The sequence below is a fragment of the Plectropomus leopardus genome, chromosome 11, assembly GCF_008729295.1.
Source record: "Plectropomus leopardus isolate mb chromosome 11, YSFRI_Pleo_2.0, whole genome shotgun sequence".
Classification (NCBI taxonomy): Eukaryota; Metazoa; Chordata; class Actinopteri; order Perciformes; family Serranidae; genus Plectropomus; species Plectropomus leopardus.
In genome coordinates, this window is record NC_056473.1 from 6,768,711 (window position 1) to 6,785,889 (window position 17,179).

At 40.3% G+C, this 17,179-nt stretch overlaps 1 protein-coding gene across 3 annotated transcripts in view; it reads left to right on the plus strand.

Annotated features, from left to right (window-relative positions):
• The window catches only part of ano3 (anoctamin 3), a 53,410-nt gene that overhangs the window by 31,795 nt on the left and 4,436 nt on the right, over positions 1-17,179 (plus strand). For all 3 annotated transcript variants that reach the window (XM_042495387.1, XM_042495388.1, XM_042495390.1), the window contains exons 7-22: positions 1,758-1,892; positions 2,438-2,544; positions 4,674-4,729; positions 4,817-4,938; positions 7,758-7,892; positions 8,007-8,103; positions 9,760-9,820; positions 13,213-13,295; positions 13,434-13,574; positions 13,910-14,074; positions 14,281-14,317; positions 14,423-14,534; positions 14,842-14,899; positions 15,170-15,267; positions 15,549-15,703; positions 15,839-15,991. In XM_042495387.1, the coding sequence (XP_042351321.1) occupies positions 1,758-1,892; positions 2,438-2,544; positions 4,674-4,729; positions 4,817-4,938; positions 7,758-7,892; positions 8,007-8,103; positions 9,760-9,820; positions 13,213-13,295; positions 13,434-13,574; positions 13,910-14,074; positions 14,281-14,317; positions 14,423-14,534; positions 14,842-14,899; positions 15,170-15,267; positions 15,549-15,703; positions 15,839-15,991 (1,715 nt within the window). The remainder of the gene's footprint in view (positions 1-1,757; positions 1,893-2,437; positions 2,545-4,673; positions 4,730-4,816; positions 4,939-7,757; positions 7,893-8,006; positions 8,104-9,759; positions 9,821-13,212; positions 13,296-13,433; positions 13,575-13,909; positions 14,075-14,280; positions 14,318-14,422; positions 14,535-14,841; positions 14,900-15,169; positions 15,268-15,548; positions 15,704-15,838; positions 15,992-17,179) is intronic.

The window sequence follows — 17,179 nt, forward strand, 5'->3', positions numbered from 1 at the left end:
TGCACACAGTGTGTTTTCACCCAGAATTCCCATTTATATTCATTCAGTCAATATCACAGCAGAGCCTGACAAATTAGACAAAGCCCCCTTCATCAAATCTGGAGAAGCAGTTGGCAGATATTAATGTTGAGCCACGCTAGCAGCGATGGCTCCAGGAATGTCAATGTTGGTCTGTCAGTTGGACCAGGTGGCAATATGTCCACAACCAGTTAATGGACTGCCATGAAATTTTGTACACATATTGAAGGTGTCTACTGGAATGAATCCATAATGATGTTGGTGATCCTCTGACTTCTCATCTAGTACCACCATGAGGTTGTGTTTTTTAAAATCAATGTCTCTACTGGATGGACTGCCATGAAATTTGGTACAGATGTTCATGTTCCCTGCAGATGAGTTGTAATAAGTTTGGTGATCTTTTAAAGGTTCTGTATGCGACAGTCTGAGCACTGATGTAGCAATAAACATCTGTGTAAAGGTATAGTGGAGTAATGGCATCCTCAGCAGATAATTAAATCACACTCTGTGCTGTAATCCAAGCTTCTCTCACGTTTGTTGTGGTAAGCCTGTCCTGCCTCACATGCAAGTAAGTGCATGTTTGTATCCCACTGGCTGGCCCATCGCTGTTGCTTTGTACTGCACTTATACTGCAGTTACCGCTGATATCATGATCGTCCTTGCAGAGGTGTAGTGGCCATCCTCTGGTTCCCTCCCCTGCTTTACACTGTTAACTCTGTCAGCACTGTTATAATTGTTTAGAGCTGTTTATGGAGTTGACACTGAGTGACACTTCACATCCCATTTGAAATTTGGACATGTTTTTCCTCAGCAGCAGTTTGTAAAATATGAGTCGTGGGCAGGAGAATTGATCAATCAATTCAGATCAATGACATGAGTCGCCGCTGCAGAGGACTATGAATGCAAACTTTTAAGCAGAGTGCAATTAACTTTTATTTAACTGCACCTTAGGTGCTCACAACAGCGCTCCTAATGAGTGGTCCAGCTCCAAAAATATAAAATTAATACGTGGCAGCAAGTGATTTGATAAGGGCGGGACACCACAGATAAATGAATGTGTGTAGGTGAATGGGCAGTCGGGTGAAGGGGAAAGCCGGAAAAGGCTGAGAAAAAAGCCTCGGGGTGAAAGGTCTCTGTTTTCACTTGTGTATCCATTAAAGCTTTACATACTTATTTGCCAGTGCTGGTGACTTCATTTGCTAATTTTGTGATTACTAAGTTGGCACCCATTTCACTCTAAAAACATTTGAGTTGAGGATGCCAGTTTTTTTGTTGGAAAGGAGGAAAAATCCAAGGGCATCTGGTGGATGGATGGAAAAAGGCTGGAGAGGAGGGATGGAAAGACAGACATTAACATTAAAAGGAGATAAATTTCAGAAAATCAATGCATGCCTTTGAACTTCAGCAGGTTGTTAAATAATGACTGTATTACAAAAATATAGAATGATCCTTTGAGTTGGATATGGACAGCTGTTATCCTGGATCAGTGACTTCCTGGCTCATGAGTCATGAGCAACATGAAAATGTAAAATGCTAGTCTGCAGCGTGATGCCTGCAATGCATGCGTGTACACGTGCATGTGTGTGTGTAAACGTGATATCAGTTGATGTGACGTGGGGAGAGCTTGTCAGGGTTGTGTTAGGGGAAAAAAAGGTTAGGCGCCACTGTTCCACATCAAGGAAAACAATCTCCATGTTAATCTGTGCTGTTAATCCTGCTTTCTCTGTGTGTCCGTGCAGCAGGTTTCATCTGAGATGTCGTCAGATAAAAAGCTGGCTTCCCAGAAATCCCATGAAGCTGGACAAAGAGGCCTTGCCTGACCTGGAGGAAACCGACTGCTACACGGCCCCCTTCAGCAGAGCACGCATGCATCAGTAAGGACGACCTGTTCACACTCGTCCATACCTCCACAGAAAGTCACACACATGATGAGACTGTCATGTCATGGCACTGTCTGTACCAGCAGTGTTAGATGATATTTATCCCTAAATTTCCACTCATCCATCATATCTTCATATCTGAGCTCTAGATGAAGAATTTAGAAACCAGCAGTCTTTTATATTTTATAGCTTTGGAGCCAGAACTCAAAATGATAAAGACAAGCTGATCATGAATAAGATATCGAAATACAGCAGCAGATGTGCATGAAATGATTAGATTTCTCCCCCATTCCTTCCTGGGTTTTTTCACTTTCATTTTGATGAAAGACAGCAAATTATTTCCACTTTTCCCCCACTTGTCAGGCTTCATGGTCTCTTAAAAAAACAATGCTAGAATGAGCACAAACTTTCCACCTCAAATTGAGTTTTAATGAGCTCTGCATCGTTATTGGCTCAGCTCTCATTAGAGACTGGGTCTCAGTGATATTGATATATTGTTAAACGATGAATAACTGAATATGCTGTTGTTTTCCTCACAGCTTCACTATCAACAATAAAGAGACCTTCTTCTCCAATTCCACCAGAAGCAGAATAGTCCATCATGTGCTGCAGCGCACCAAATATGAGGATGGAAAATCAAAGATGGGTAAGGCACCACGCTCACTGCTTGCCCTTTTTGCTCCTCACGAACAATATTTCTAGTAGTGTCACGTTAGTGTCGGGGGATTCCCATGCTCACATATTGTACACAGTAATGATCAGTATCCATCATAGTGACCTATTTAGGACAATGTGTTCACTGAGAAAAGGGCAGAATATATATCTTTTTGTTGGTTTTTACAGCTTTATATTACACTGCAGGACTGATTCCAAAATCATGGAAATTAGTCATTTTTGCAAGTCCAGTTCCTTTGTCTCAAAGTCAGTGGGTTTCTTTGAATGGGTTTTTGGTTAGATGCCTGAAATAAGGATTGTAGTTAACACAAACTTAATAGAATTAATGTTTTGTTCTACGACATAAAATGCGTCAGTAAATACCCCACTGTGAATTCTGAAGCTTTTCCGTGTCTTTAAATAGCCGGTTGCAACAAATGGCTAAATGAGACTGCAGAACATCATCACAGTGAACATGGCTTTACAGTGAGTGGGTAGCTGCGGCTGGAGCAGCTCTGTGACCCGCCCACCAGCTACATGACTCACCCACCATCAGTCCACGATCGCCCTTCACTCCTTGGTCCAAAAGCGGAGGCTCTGAAGATAATCCTAAATTAGCATTTAGCTAGCTATGAAGTGTTATGTTAACAGGTTAAGGTTAGGATTAGGGTAATCAATGGGTATATTGGATTATTGCCACGTCCAGCCTCAATATAAGCCCTTTTTGCACAGAGATTGCACTACAGGGCCACTACTAAGTCACACAAGTTACACAAAACCAAACGATTGCAGCATGGAATGAGGCTGCAGCCACAGCCTCGTTGTGGTGGCGACATTGAAGTCATGCGACCATGGTGTTGTTTGTTTAGAGCCTAATGTTAGCTTTTCAATTCTGGCAAGTCCATTTACACTGCAAAAATCATACAAGCTGTGTTCATTGGTGAGAATTATCCTGCTGAACCTAATGTGCAAGTGTCATAAATGTTTGTTTACCACAGGGATTATTTTCTGCAGTAATCCAAAATCTTGGAAAACTCCCTAAGGCTTTTTGTCAGTGGAACCAGGGGGGACACTAACTTCCAAGTTGGCCCACAAAGAAAAAAAAATGTCATCCCTGCAGCACTCTATTTAACAGAAACTTTAGTATTAGACTTTATATAATTAGGACAAAATAATTAATTCCAATTACTGGCAAAGGAACAAAAGACAAAACAATTCTGTCTTTATACGTGTCTCTGTCTTTTTCTGCCGGTTGGTTTGTGTCACTATAAAAACCATCAGGGGCTCCAGTGAAAGAGACTGTCTGTCTAAATTTTGTTGTTAATTTGACTTCACAGAACGACAGTAAGGTATTGGGGAGAATTATGCCTTTGTTTGTGGTGTTGCTGTGGGATGATTAAAATGTGGGCTGCTGCTTAGCTGTCAGTGTCGTCCAACTTGTGGCTGATCCCTCCTCTACTTCTGGCTTGTATTTTTGCGAGGTTTCGGCAGTTACCAAGCTGCACGTCCACTCCCACATCTACTATCTTGTCTGACTGCCGCCGACATGTTTTGCTGATTAATGGTTGGCCTTGAAGGGCTGGAACGGATTTCACATTAATATTTTAATACTGTTGACCACTCTACTTTCCAGCAAATAAGATCAGCTCTGCCATAAGAGTGGAAAATCCTTTTCAAATCCGCCCCTCCCTGCTCCTGCTCCCACTATCTACAGTTTTAGTCAGGGGATGACAATGCAAATGAACGCACTATTGTCCTGTGAAACATGACATATTTATTCATCACTGCTTCACTCAGTACAAGACATGCAGGTTATTGTAACTGAGTGATTTTACTCAGTAATTATGGTCCAGAAAAATAACAAAGGTTGTTTTCAAGTGTTTGCAGCTATTTGAAATTCTAACATGAGTGTTTTAGGCCTCTAATGTGCTTGTTTAATGCAGCTTGTCAGTTAGATAATGCAGTGAAATGTTATAATTGTAGAAGAGTGGGTTTAAATGAATCTGTCATTGGAACCCCTCTCACAATTGGACTGGTACTGAATTTTTAATGTGATTTCTCTGTGCTTTTCCAGCTAGTCTATCAGCATCCTTTGAAATTGCATTGTTTATTCTACTGCAGGTATCAACCGGTTATTGGGCAACAACACATATGAGGCTGCGTTTCCTCCTCATGAGGTAAGAAGGTTTTTATTTGCATCGAAAATCTCACAAAATGTAAATTTCCCCCTATAATGAGAATTTTCTTACTCTTTTTCTCATCAGGGTGGTTACAAGAGCAGACACCCAATTAAGACACACGGTGCCCAGAACCACAGGCATCTTCTGTATGAGCGCTGGGCCCGCTGGGGGATCTGGTACAAATACCAACCTCTGGACCTCATTAGGTAATCAACACAGCATCATTTACTATTTTGATATGAGCTGTACTGTCCTGGTTTTTGAGTATTGTTCTGTTTGTGATCACATTCAGGATGTGTTGTTTAAATAAGACATAATGTAAAACCAGCCGTTTATCTCTGATCACAGTCAGGTGTCTGAACAGGCTTTTTTGAAATCTCTCCCTGACATCTCAATGTGTCGGATATTTTGAGAGTTTAACTATTGGGGAATTGAGGAAAGTGTGAATGCATTTTAGTTCATGGCTGTCTTGGCACTGTTGTGTTTTAGCACTGCATTCTCTTAAGAGTGACAAGAAATGCTGTGACATTTGGGGAAATACACTTATTCAGTCTCTTGCCAAGAATTACTGTAGGTGAGCAGATCAATACCACTCTTCTGTGCGAAGAGAGCTTGATCCAGGAGGCAATGAGCTTAGCTTTGCATTAAGACTGGAAACTGGAACAAAAACCACTGTATAACTCCCTCTAAAACCACACTTTTTCTGATTGTGGGCAGATTGTTTAGCTTTTGACAGAGCCAGACTCACTGTTTCCTCAATCTAAGATGCTGTTGGGAAAAGTTTGCCTTGAGATTTCCTCCAGAAGGGGTTAGGACAAAAATTATGTTTATGGTTTAAAAAAAGGAAAAAAAAGGGTTGGGGGGGCGGAGGGGTCATCTTGAAATGGCTTTCTGCAAGCCCTTTAGGCAAACTTCTTCCATGTGTTGCTAATCAAGGTTAAATGACTGTTGAAATTGTATAAATGTATCAACAATTAGAGATTTTATCAAACTGTTTTTATCAAGGTAGCTATCCCTTTAACATCTCCAGTTGTGTTAGTTGTGGAAGTGTTACAAATCAATAAGAAGGTCTGCTTTATGACTTTTCTATATCGGAGTTAAAGCACCTACAACTGATATATTTATTTTAACAATCAAATGACAATGTGAAAGCCACATGTAACAGGGTCGGTTGTAGTGATAAACCTAAAGAGAATTATCACCCAAATCAGCAGCTCCCCTTGGCTTTATAGAGCACTCAAAGCATTATTTTTGGCTGCAGCAGGCAGCTGTTTTCAGTGTAAAAGCTTTAGAAACCCACTGTGCGCCGCCTGCTCAGTGTCAGACTCCAGACAGACACAGTTAAAGCCTAGCTGGTGAACATAGTAGAGCATTGGGCAGCCAAAGAGCCAGGATTTTCCCTCAGGAGATGGTAGAGACCAAATACAGAGCTTAAAGAAAAATGACTATTGGACATACATTTACCAGCTGGACAGAAACACGTCTGCTGGATGTGTAAAAACCAGAGTGCCTGCGTGTCAGTGACATGTCCTTGAAATCTTAAATGTTTGTGAATTTGACTGAAGAAAAGCAATGCCTTGAAAGTTTATGAAAAAAGACATAAATAGTGTTCCGTCATTGAAAGTGCTTGATTTTATATATATTTTTTGCAAGAATAGAAACTGAAGTGCTTTTGACAGTGTTCACACATGCGAGCCTCTCTCTCTTTTTACTTGTTGTCTATGAGCTTCTGAAGAGCTTGTTCTCACTATATAAATCCTCAGTGTTTAAGTCATTAACATTGATCTAACTTGTTTAACTATGAACCTTAAATAACTATGCTGTATTGGGTTCTTGAATATGAAGGAATTGGATCTCGAAAGTCCTTTAAAAGTACTTGACTTTGATGTTTAAGAAGGTGTGGGAACCCTGAAATAAGTAATAATTTCGATGAATCAACATTATACTCGTTCGCAACTTGTTTCCGTGAGCAGCAAGTGGCTTAAAAAGCAATTATTGAAGGATTCATGTTTTGTTTTTGGTTTTTCATTATTCTGATGAGTAACTTTAGTTTTCAGGTATTTCATTTATTGCTTAGATTTTTCTTTCTTTGCTATTGTTTTTAACTAATCCCACCTTCTATTTATTTTTATTGCATATTATGGTTGTTTTTCTTAAAAATGTATTTTGTACTTTTTATGTGCTTTTACTGTTTTGACCTTTGTTGTTTAATGCATCTATTATATTTCTATTTCCTTTATTTGTTTTTCACCTCTGGAGTTATGGCATGCATGTGCTGTATAATGATTTTATTTATTTAATGTGTTTATATATGTATATATGTGTGTGTGTGTGTGTGTGTGTGTGTGTGTGTGTGTGTATATATAATTGTTGGGTTTTAAATTTTAGTACTCTCGCATGTAAAGCGCTTTCATGTATTGCATTTCTTGTATAACAGGTGCTATACAAGGTTATTATTGTTATTATTATAATAATTATTTCCATGTGGTTGTCTTATCTATGAGTGCTCTCTCTATCGAGTTTAAGAACTTTTTTTTTCACATTTTTCACTTCTGTATCTTGGTTTACAGATAGCTAGTCTGTATCAGTTTTCATCCAGAAACCAGAGACCATGGCTGGGATGCTAGTGTGCATGTAATAAGATTTGTTGACTCTCCTTTTTTTCTTTTTTTTTTTTACAGCCCTATTTTTTCTCACTGTTAATAGAGTGTTGCATACACACTTGGGAGTTACCTGATGCAGCTAATAGTCACTGAGCTGCTTTACTGAAGCTGTCCCGAGATTTGTGTTTTGCTCAAGGACACCCTGACAGCTGTGGTTAGGAGGCAGATACAGTTATTGATTCCCACCACAGTGTTATACTCTGTGTGACCATTCAGCCCAGAAGCCTTCCTATCAATTAAGCTACTACAGTACACTAACTACACCCTCAACTCTAACGCAATATCCATGTACAGGTTTGATTACCAGTCAGCACAATTTAATGGTGGATTTTGACCAGGCTGTCTCTCCTTCTCTCTCCCAGGCGTTACTTTGGTGAGAAAATTGGTCTTTACTTTGCATGGTTGGGCTGGTACACTGGCATGCTGATCCCTGCCGCCCTGGTCGGTGTTTTTGTCTTCCTCTATGGCCTCTTCACTATGGACTCCAGCCAAGTCAGGTCAGTTCACACAACCTGCATACTGTGTAAGATATATTGATGTACAATGTAGAATTTAAACAAATGCACATTCTTGATTGTTACTGACATTTCCCGGGTTTGTTGTGTCATCAGTAAAGAGATTTGTGAAGCCAACACCACCATCATGTGTGCCATGTGTGAGGAGACCTGTGAGCCATGGACGCTGAGTGACAGCTGTGTCTACGCCAAGGTCAGTGCAGCTCTGGAATTAATCAGTATCTTTACAGTATTTCAGCATGTCTGTATTTCTCCTTACAAACATTTTTAAGTCCTAAAACTTTCATCACCACATAAACTAGAAAGTTGTCAAGTTGTCTCAGTTGAATCAGTGTACATCATGATCACAGACATCTTGGAGCTATAAATGGATTATATTGAAATACTGATGTATTCAAAACCCATTTCATTCGTTTTTTTATCAAAGTTATTGAAACAAAAATCAGTATTTCAAAGGTTTTGTTAGATGTGTTTGAAAATACTCTCAAGCATACTTTCTATGCTTGCCAAGAGTTAAGTGAGGTGATCAACACCACTCACATTTTCCCATTAAATATGCAGCTACAGCCAGCAAACGATCATCTTAAATTAGCTGGAAACAAGGGTCCACAGCTGGCCTTTCTTTATGCAAGGTTAAAAGCCACAATGTATCAATTTTACACCTAGTTTTTGTAAGCATTCAGGGGTAAGTTTGGTATTTTACAACCTGGACCATATTTTCACATATTTGTGTCTATGTTTGTGCCCCACGGATGACATTTTTCTGTTGGCCAACCTGGAAGCTAACTTCACCCTGGCTCCCTCATCAAAAAACCTATGGGATCAGTCAGCTTAAATGCAATCACCAGAAGTGAAAAGCTAAAATTAGGCTATAACGAACTGCACTACTGTCGCATCGCCACTGCTACAAGGCTGTATAGCCGTGCTCCGCGCAGTTTGGCATCATAATGTTCTGTAGCCACTCATTTAGCCACCTGTTAGCAACCACCTTTTGTAAGACACATAAACACTTTAAAGTTCACAGTAGGGGTATTCACTGATGTATTTCACGTCGTAAAAGAATGTGTGAAAGTCTTCACCCGTTAAAAAAAACCCACTGACTTTGAGATGAGGTAACTAGATGTACAGATTTGCGGGTTTTAGAATTCATTAATCGGATTCTCTATGGAGACAGCAGTTTTTGAAATTGGTACAGTATTGAGCGAGAGGGCAGCAATGTAACTACTACTACTGTGCACACAACAATGTACTGTATGTCCACTGTAAATGGTGTTTTTTAAAATAGATTTAGGTGACCCAACCCATTCCATAAGCCGACCCTATACACAGAAATACACAGACGCTTTTTAGTTGTATGAATATATTGTTTTTTTCAATTAAGTTCTCTTAAATTATAACACCCCACCCCCCGTCACAAAACATTTTTTGAATCTTGCCCAGAAGTGAATTAATTCTTGCTCTAAAAATGATAATAATTGCAGTTTTAAATTTGAACAGATCTATGAATGCATGTGACTTTAAAAACTGTGTTTGTGTGCTCCCTATATCCCACATTATTACTATCCTGATGGCTCTCTTTTGAAGTATGCATACTGGTCGATATGAGATTGCTATAAGTCTTTTTTTATAACTCTCTGCAAGAAAGCTGATTTCTAATAATGTCAAACTATTCCTGTAACAAATATCTCATGTGAGGCACGAAACTTTGAAGTAAAATGTTGATCACAAAGCCCTGGCATGAATTTGAAGCTGCTGAATATGAAAATACATCAAAGTCATACTTGTGTTTCATGGCACCATTTGAGGAAGCACTTTTTCAGAGCAGCCCTTCATGTGCTTGTGTTTCTAGGTGACCCATCTGTTTGATAATGGCGGCACTGTGTTCTTTGCTATCTTCATGGCTATTTGGGGTAAGTGGAGGCTGTTTTTTGTCTACTGTTTTTCCCTTTTCCTGGTTTTGTGAACACTTGTTGTATTACATCAGCGACGTGCCTCGCTTGATACAAACCCCTCTGGAATCCAAATCTATTTATACAATAGTGTGTCAATGCTCATGCTTCCACTCTGCTCTCAGCTCCTCCAAACACATTAAGCTTCTCAACGGAGAATTCAGTACGGTAAACACACTGCAGTGCAAACAGAAGATCCTCGCTCTGTAATACATTTGTCAGTGAATAAATAGTGGTCAGGTTTCTAGGATTGAGCATCTGCACTTATACTCCCAGAGCCGTCCTGATGTAATTAGTCGGATAATTAAACATTTCTCCAAGGGGAGACGGTATCATTCGGCTGTCTGGGTTGCAGAGCTGCACCATAATAGCAGTAAAAGGCGGTTATGGTTCCCCCAGCTTTAATATCTTCATAATGTAACGTGTGAGCGGCGTCTGGCCTAGATCAACCTATCTGCCAGCATGGTAAATAATCACCTGTACCCAGAGGGAACTCTTGGCACATCATGTTCTGTGTTTGGGCTAAATGAAGGCCAAGGAGAGCCGAGGGAGGTCCAGCCAGCCTCGCCGACTGAGGTCTGCAGCTCGGAATCCTGCATGAAGGCTTTTGGCAATGTGGACCAAAGTAACAGTACTGCAGCGCTGAGTGAGTGCACTCTAGGTCTGCTGTGTGTGAGCGAGCTAGAGATGAAAAATTGGTTTGCCCAAGGGACCGAACGTAGGCATCTGAGAAGGCTGCTTTTCTCTCTCTTAAAACAAAAGTGGGTCAAGCTATATTAAACTTCAACATCTTTAACAGCAGTCAGAGTTGTTCTGACTGAAGATTCATATTCTGGTGCTTTTTAAGGCCACAGTGCCTTTGTGTGTCCCAAATGTATCTTCTTCTCTCATTTAGTTTTACTTTAACTGTATTAACAAACAAAACTATGTGTGGGGATGCAACCAACAATCCGCATTAATTAATTTTAGGAATAACCAATATGGAGAAAATCAAATATCACAATATTTTTGACCATTTACTTGTATCTATATTGTAGGGTTGACTGTTGGTGCTTTCACAAAATATTTTCACAATGAGATTTTTTATGAATAAAAAAATAAAATAAAATAAAATAAAATTATATTACTTTACTCTAAAGCAGCCTTTTAAACCATGAAAAGACAACACTTAAAAAAATTGTATCCAACATGTAAGAAGATATTCAGTCTCATATCATGGTATTGATATAGTATCAATATATTCCCCAGTACTATTTAATCTGCAGGTTCTTTTCTTGATTAATGGCTTGATCTAAAAATGTCACAAAATGGTAAAAACTGTCCAAAAGCCCCCGGTGATGTCCGGAAATTGCTTTTTTTGTGACCAACAGTCTAAAACCCCCACTACTATCAAACAGGACAAAGAAATGCAGCCACTTCATATAGCTGAGTAGCTGGCCCTGAGGATTTTTTTTTGGCAGTTTTTCTTGAAAAAACAACTCAGTTATTGAAGGTATACTATGCAGGATTTTCCTAAAAACAAACAATGTACTGATTCATATATAAGTAATCTGTTCCCAATCATCATTTATGACCCACTTGAAGTATGAGTTGCTGTATTTGTCTGTAGAGACTCTGCCCTCTGCTGGTATTTTCTTAATGTCTTGTTACTTTGCTATGTTTGGGACGTTCCTGGGCACAGCAAGCAGTGAGGTTGGAACTTAATAAAACTTTATTTAATTTTAGAGACCAACAGGGCCAGGTGTCCTCTGAGGATAGGTCTCCTTTGAAAAAGAGATTGTTGATCTTACGGGACTTACCTGGTTAAATATGGGTTAAATAAAAATTAATAAAACCTAAATAATCCAGTTTGGAGTGGTATCAAAACTTCTCCAGTCAAGCAATACCTGCATTTGATCCTTTTGGAGATCAGAAAAAGAAAAAGTAAAAGGAAAAGAAAAATTATATCTTATATCTGTATTGCTTTGCTTGCAGCCAATCATCACAAGCATTCTTTGATATAATGCTGCGAGTGATTGGCCTACAACTGCAACAGCTACAACCCACACAGTCTGTGGCGAGGTGACATCAAGTGCAGCATATTTGATAGAGTTGGCAGTTCACCGTGCCAAGATGCCACCAAATGTGTGAAAATATGTCTATACGTCATGCCTGTGGCATCTGGTGGCATTTTACGCAACTGAGTGCTCCCATTTACATGATGGGTATCTAATGGAGAAGGAAAAAAGGGATCAAATAAAGTAATCTATTAGTATTGGTATCACTTTAAGGGTACTGGTTAAGGTATTAGTATCTTAATTTTTAGAGATGCCCAGCCCTAGCGACCAGGTGCCAGACCATACGCAGCAGACATCCAACAGGAGGCAATGGAAATCACAGACACAGCCCAGAAAAAAAGACATACAGTAAATGAGAGGGAAAGTGATTTATAAACCTGCCTTGTATACCGTTGAAATAATTCACAACCATTTTCTGTTAGTAGTTTAGTCCACCAAATGTTTCAGCTCCAAACACATGTAACATGTTCAGATGTATGAAGGAGCTGTTTTAAGGCTGCACAGCACTGATCCAGCACTCATGTCAGTTATCATCAGACGTTCGTTCCACCGCTACAAAATCCCACATGTGTAAAAAATGTATGTCTAATGAAAACTGACAAAACAGCTGAATCAGTGGTGTAGTGTTACACTGTGCTGTCTATCATAGATCATACGTGATTGTAGTTTCTTTTTTTTCCACTGACTCCGCGGCCTGCCTGTCTCTGTCTCTGCACTAATGCTTCAATGACAAACTTTTCCACATACGGTATATTGAACCACATAAATATTGATTCTGAAGCGTGTGTTCCATTCAGCTTTTTTAAAAGCTTTTTTTTGTGTTATGTAGATGTAATAAGCCAGAATACATGCAGAGTCTTGACAGAAAAAGATTATCCACATCATTTCGTGTGTTATGTGCAGCTCAAGTCACAATAGAGTCCAACACAAAGGAAACAATGCCTCCAGAGTGAGTTCTGCCCACTGAAAGCTTCACTTTTGAAGTCTTTCAACACAGGGTGGATCTCGCCTGACAAAGACAAGACTTGGGGGTGAAATATTGTACAAGTAAAGCCTATTTGCTGTTGCCACTTTCCCTGAACTCCTCTACAGAAACGAAAGCAGTCTGTGAACTGATGGCTGTAATCAGTTTTAATAATGGCCCGTGCACATCACTGCAGCCTGCGTTTCACTCAGGATATCTGTCCGCAGTGTGGTGTTTGCATTGTGAATGGCAGGCTCCTGATTATCAATCACACTGTGTGCTTCCTATCAAAAGTCAGTCAATAATGTAATTGATTCCTGATGCTTCTGCAGCCACAGTATTCCTGGAGTTCTGGAAAAGGAGGAGGGCAGAACTGACTTATGACTGGGATCTCATCGATTGGGAGGAGGAAGAGGTATGTCAGCAATATCCTCAAAAATAGATCATTTGATTCACCACAATTTAGCGCGTCTTGTAAATCTGACACCGCTTACATGATATGAAAAGACGACACAGTTCAATAGCTCACGCTGGATTGTGTTTTGTGAATCAGGAGGAGCTGAGGCCTCAGTTTGAAGCCAAGTACTCCAGGGTGGAGAGAGTCAACCCTATCTCTGGCAAGCCCGAGCCTTTCCAGCCCTTCTCAGACAAACTCAGCCGGCTCATGGTGTCTGTGTCCGGAATATTTTTCATGGTAAAACCTTTGATCTTTGAATAATCTCTTCTTTTGGGATTCAGGCTCACAGTGAGATCACAGTTATTTAATGTGCCACCTTTGGAGCATTTATTATGCTGTGGCATTACATCTCCCCCTGCTGGACAAAAAGTGCATTAGGAGGAACTAAATGTGATCTTTGTGATGGCCTAATTTCTCCTCTTTGCACATTACATTTGAGTGATGAGTTTGCTTACCTGAGTGGTTGCTTCTTAATCAATAGATTCATGGTAAGATAAGTTTAAGCAACCTAAACTGAGGTGCTCATCGTATCCCCTCCTCTCTGCTTCCCTCCCTCCATCATCTCCGCTAAGATTTCCCTCGTCCTGACAGCCGTTTTTGCTGTGGTGGTTTTCCGTCTCATCGCGATGGAGAAGTTTGCCTCCTTCGGCTGGTACTTTGTGAAGAAGAACTGGCAGTTTGCCACCTCTGGCACCGGCGTCTGCATCAACTTCATGATCATCATGTCTCTCAACGTGGTAAGTGTCTGGACAAGCGTCATCTGGCACGTTTACATTTTCTGTCCAACCAAAGTTTAATGTAACATTTACTTAGAACTATGTTCCAGGAAACCTCACATCCACAGCCACATAGACTCTTTGTTTTTTTTCTCTTTGGTTCTCTTTTATATGATCCTCCTCAACCTTTTCCGTGTTGATGCTTACGAGTGCTGTCATCTTGTCAGGTGTATGAAAAAGTGGCCTATCTGCTGACCAATTTAGGTAAGCAATGTCCATTTATACCTTCAGAAATGTATCCCAGATGTTTTGCAAGTGTTCATTTTCTCCCTTGTCCAACCTAAATAACCCCCCCCCCCCCCCCCCCAGAGCACCCACGCACAGAGTCTGAGTGGGAGAACAGCTTTTCTCTGAAGATGTTCCTGTTCCAGTTTGTAAATTTAAACAGCTCCACATTTTACATCGCTTTCTTTCTGGGAAGGTAGGCTGGCTGCCACAAACTCTGCAGTTCATGTTTACAGTGAATTTAATGAGCCAATTGTGCAAAGATGTTTCATTTCAAACTCCCATGTCATGACATCTACCAAGACTCCCTTTTCACTGTATCATTATTTTTGGTCACCATGTTTTTAACATTTACAACAACCGCCTTGACTAGAAATCTAACCAAGCCGTGGTTTATTGGACACAATTAGCACCTTTAAGTGTCTTTTGTTTCCTGCTCAGACTTCATTAGTTCTCCTCTGATTGAATTTCAGAGCTAATGTTGCCAATCTTAATCTGTTCAGGTTTGCTGGCAGGCCTGGAAAATACAATAAACTCTTTAACCGATGGAGACTGGAGGAGGTGAGTGCAATTAGACATCACCATAAATGCGCTGATTATTGCCTGCTGTTTTCAGATATATTTAGAATCATCATGTAATTTATCTTTCTAATGATCTGCATGCATATTACTACGTGAACCCATTAATCTCCCACATAATTACTAGGATTTTGATTTTTAATTGTCAAAAAACAGAATGGGATGAAGTGTGCCCCAGGATTTACTCATGGCTTTCAAGTACAGGCCCTGAAATATGGATGTTACAGTTTTATTTCAATATATTTCTCTCAGTGTCACCCGAGTGGCTGTTTGATAGATCTGTGCCTGCAAATGGGAGTCATCATGTTCTTCAAACAAATCTGGAACAACTTCATGGAGCTCGGTTATCCGTAAGTAATATTTCATTGTAATCACGTGGTACTTTCTTAACGAGGAATGCAACATTTTATCCTTATTGCTGTAAATTGAAGTGATTGGCAGTTTACTAACCTTGTGTAATTTGTGTCGTTTTTTTGTCCTTTAGCTCATTAGCATATGAAAAGGCTTTTCTCCCACTGTAACGCGTCAAATCCGCTCGTGTGGGGCTTAGTAACAGGGCTCCAGCAGCGCTCAGTGAATTGTCAGAAATAATTGCTTTGAGTTGACAGTTAGCTACTTGCTACGTTTTCAGTTTGCTGCAGAACTGGTGGTCTCGTAGGAAGATGAAGAAAGGAGGTGGTGGAGGGCAGAATGTAGAGAATAAAGCCCAGCTTCCACAGTGGGACAAAGACTGGAATCTGCAGCCGATGAACGCCCATGGACTGGTAGACGAATACCTTGAAATGGGTAAAACATCAGACTCTCTTTGAGTGTTATATCTGACTGATAGCAAGGGGAAAAATTCAGAGTATGTACCTTGTTGGTGCCAAAGTTGAGACAGACGTCTTCTGAAGTTCATCCAAACGGTTCTTCCCTCTGCAGTTCTCCAGTTTGGCTTCACCACCATCTTTGTGGCTGCATTCCCGCTGGCTCCGCTCCTCGCTCTGCTCAACAACATCATTGAGATTCGCCTTGACGCCTACAAGTTTGTCACTCAGTGGAGGAGACCCATGCCTGCCCGAGCCACTGACATAGGTCAGTGTGATCTCTGACCGCCCCCACACACCTCCGCTCTGTGTCTCACCAACAGCATCTGTTGTATTTTAGATCACAGACACATATTGCCAACAGTGCAACATTGTGGGTACCAAACATTTTCCATCCTATGGGGATAGATACGTATGTTCACATATCCTTTTCTTCTGTACTGCCATATGCTGCACCTCGCCTCCCACCATCCCATCTCCCCATATGATTACAAACGACACCCTCGAACTGCAGTATAATATATGGCCAAATGCTTCTTGTGGCCCGTTGCCCTGTAATTAAAGGAGGAATCCACCCTGAAACATTTAGAAATCTTTAGCTGTAATGAACGCATGATGCTTCAGTCGCACAGAATCAAAAAGAAAAGCTTCTTTATAGGTTTAAGCCAAAATCTACTGATAATACAGAGAAAAATCTAATGCAGAACAAGCAGAGAGATGATTTTTCTCCACTGTCAGCAGAAGTCTTAACTCCAGTGCAGCCAAGAAAACAGGCTGTATTTTGACAGTTAACAAATTGCTTGGTTACAGTATATGGCTTTTACGCGTTTATATAAACAGTATGTTGTACAGCACCTCTGGAGGCTGTTGAAACTCATTCTGAAAAAATATTAAAGTTGCTTCATTCAGAGAATTAATATAGCAGCAAACCACTATTTGCTGTGTACAGATATTGTGGAGTGATGTTGTTCTGAGCAGAAAATGAGGTCATGTTTCTTCTGTTTCTTGTTATCTGAGCTTCTCTGTTCTTTGTTGTGGTAGCTGGCCTGGCAGCACATGCACATTATATATATATATATATTTTTTTTTTTTTTTCGTTGTTTTTGTGGAACACACTTGGTTGTACTTGGGAAAGTCTGAAAGAACCTTGTGGAAAAAAAATATGCATCACACTGACTAGCTATTTGCCACCTTATGCGAAAAAAAACCATGAAGCAGTAGTGAAGCTGCCTTGCGCTGCCTATGTAAAAGCTGCAGGGGCCTCTCCAAGCTCAGCGAGCTTTGGCTGTTTGATTCAGCAGTGAATTGCAGCCACACTAAAAGCTGGGGATAGTTTAACTTTGGACGGCTAATTGCAGCAGGAGAATCAGGTCGATCCTGTAACATGTTGACCTATGTTACAAAGAATTTCTTCCCTACACATGAGCACACCCTGTGAGCACAGAAAAACACAATT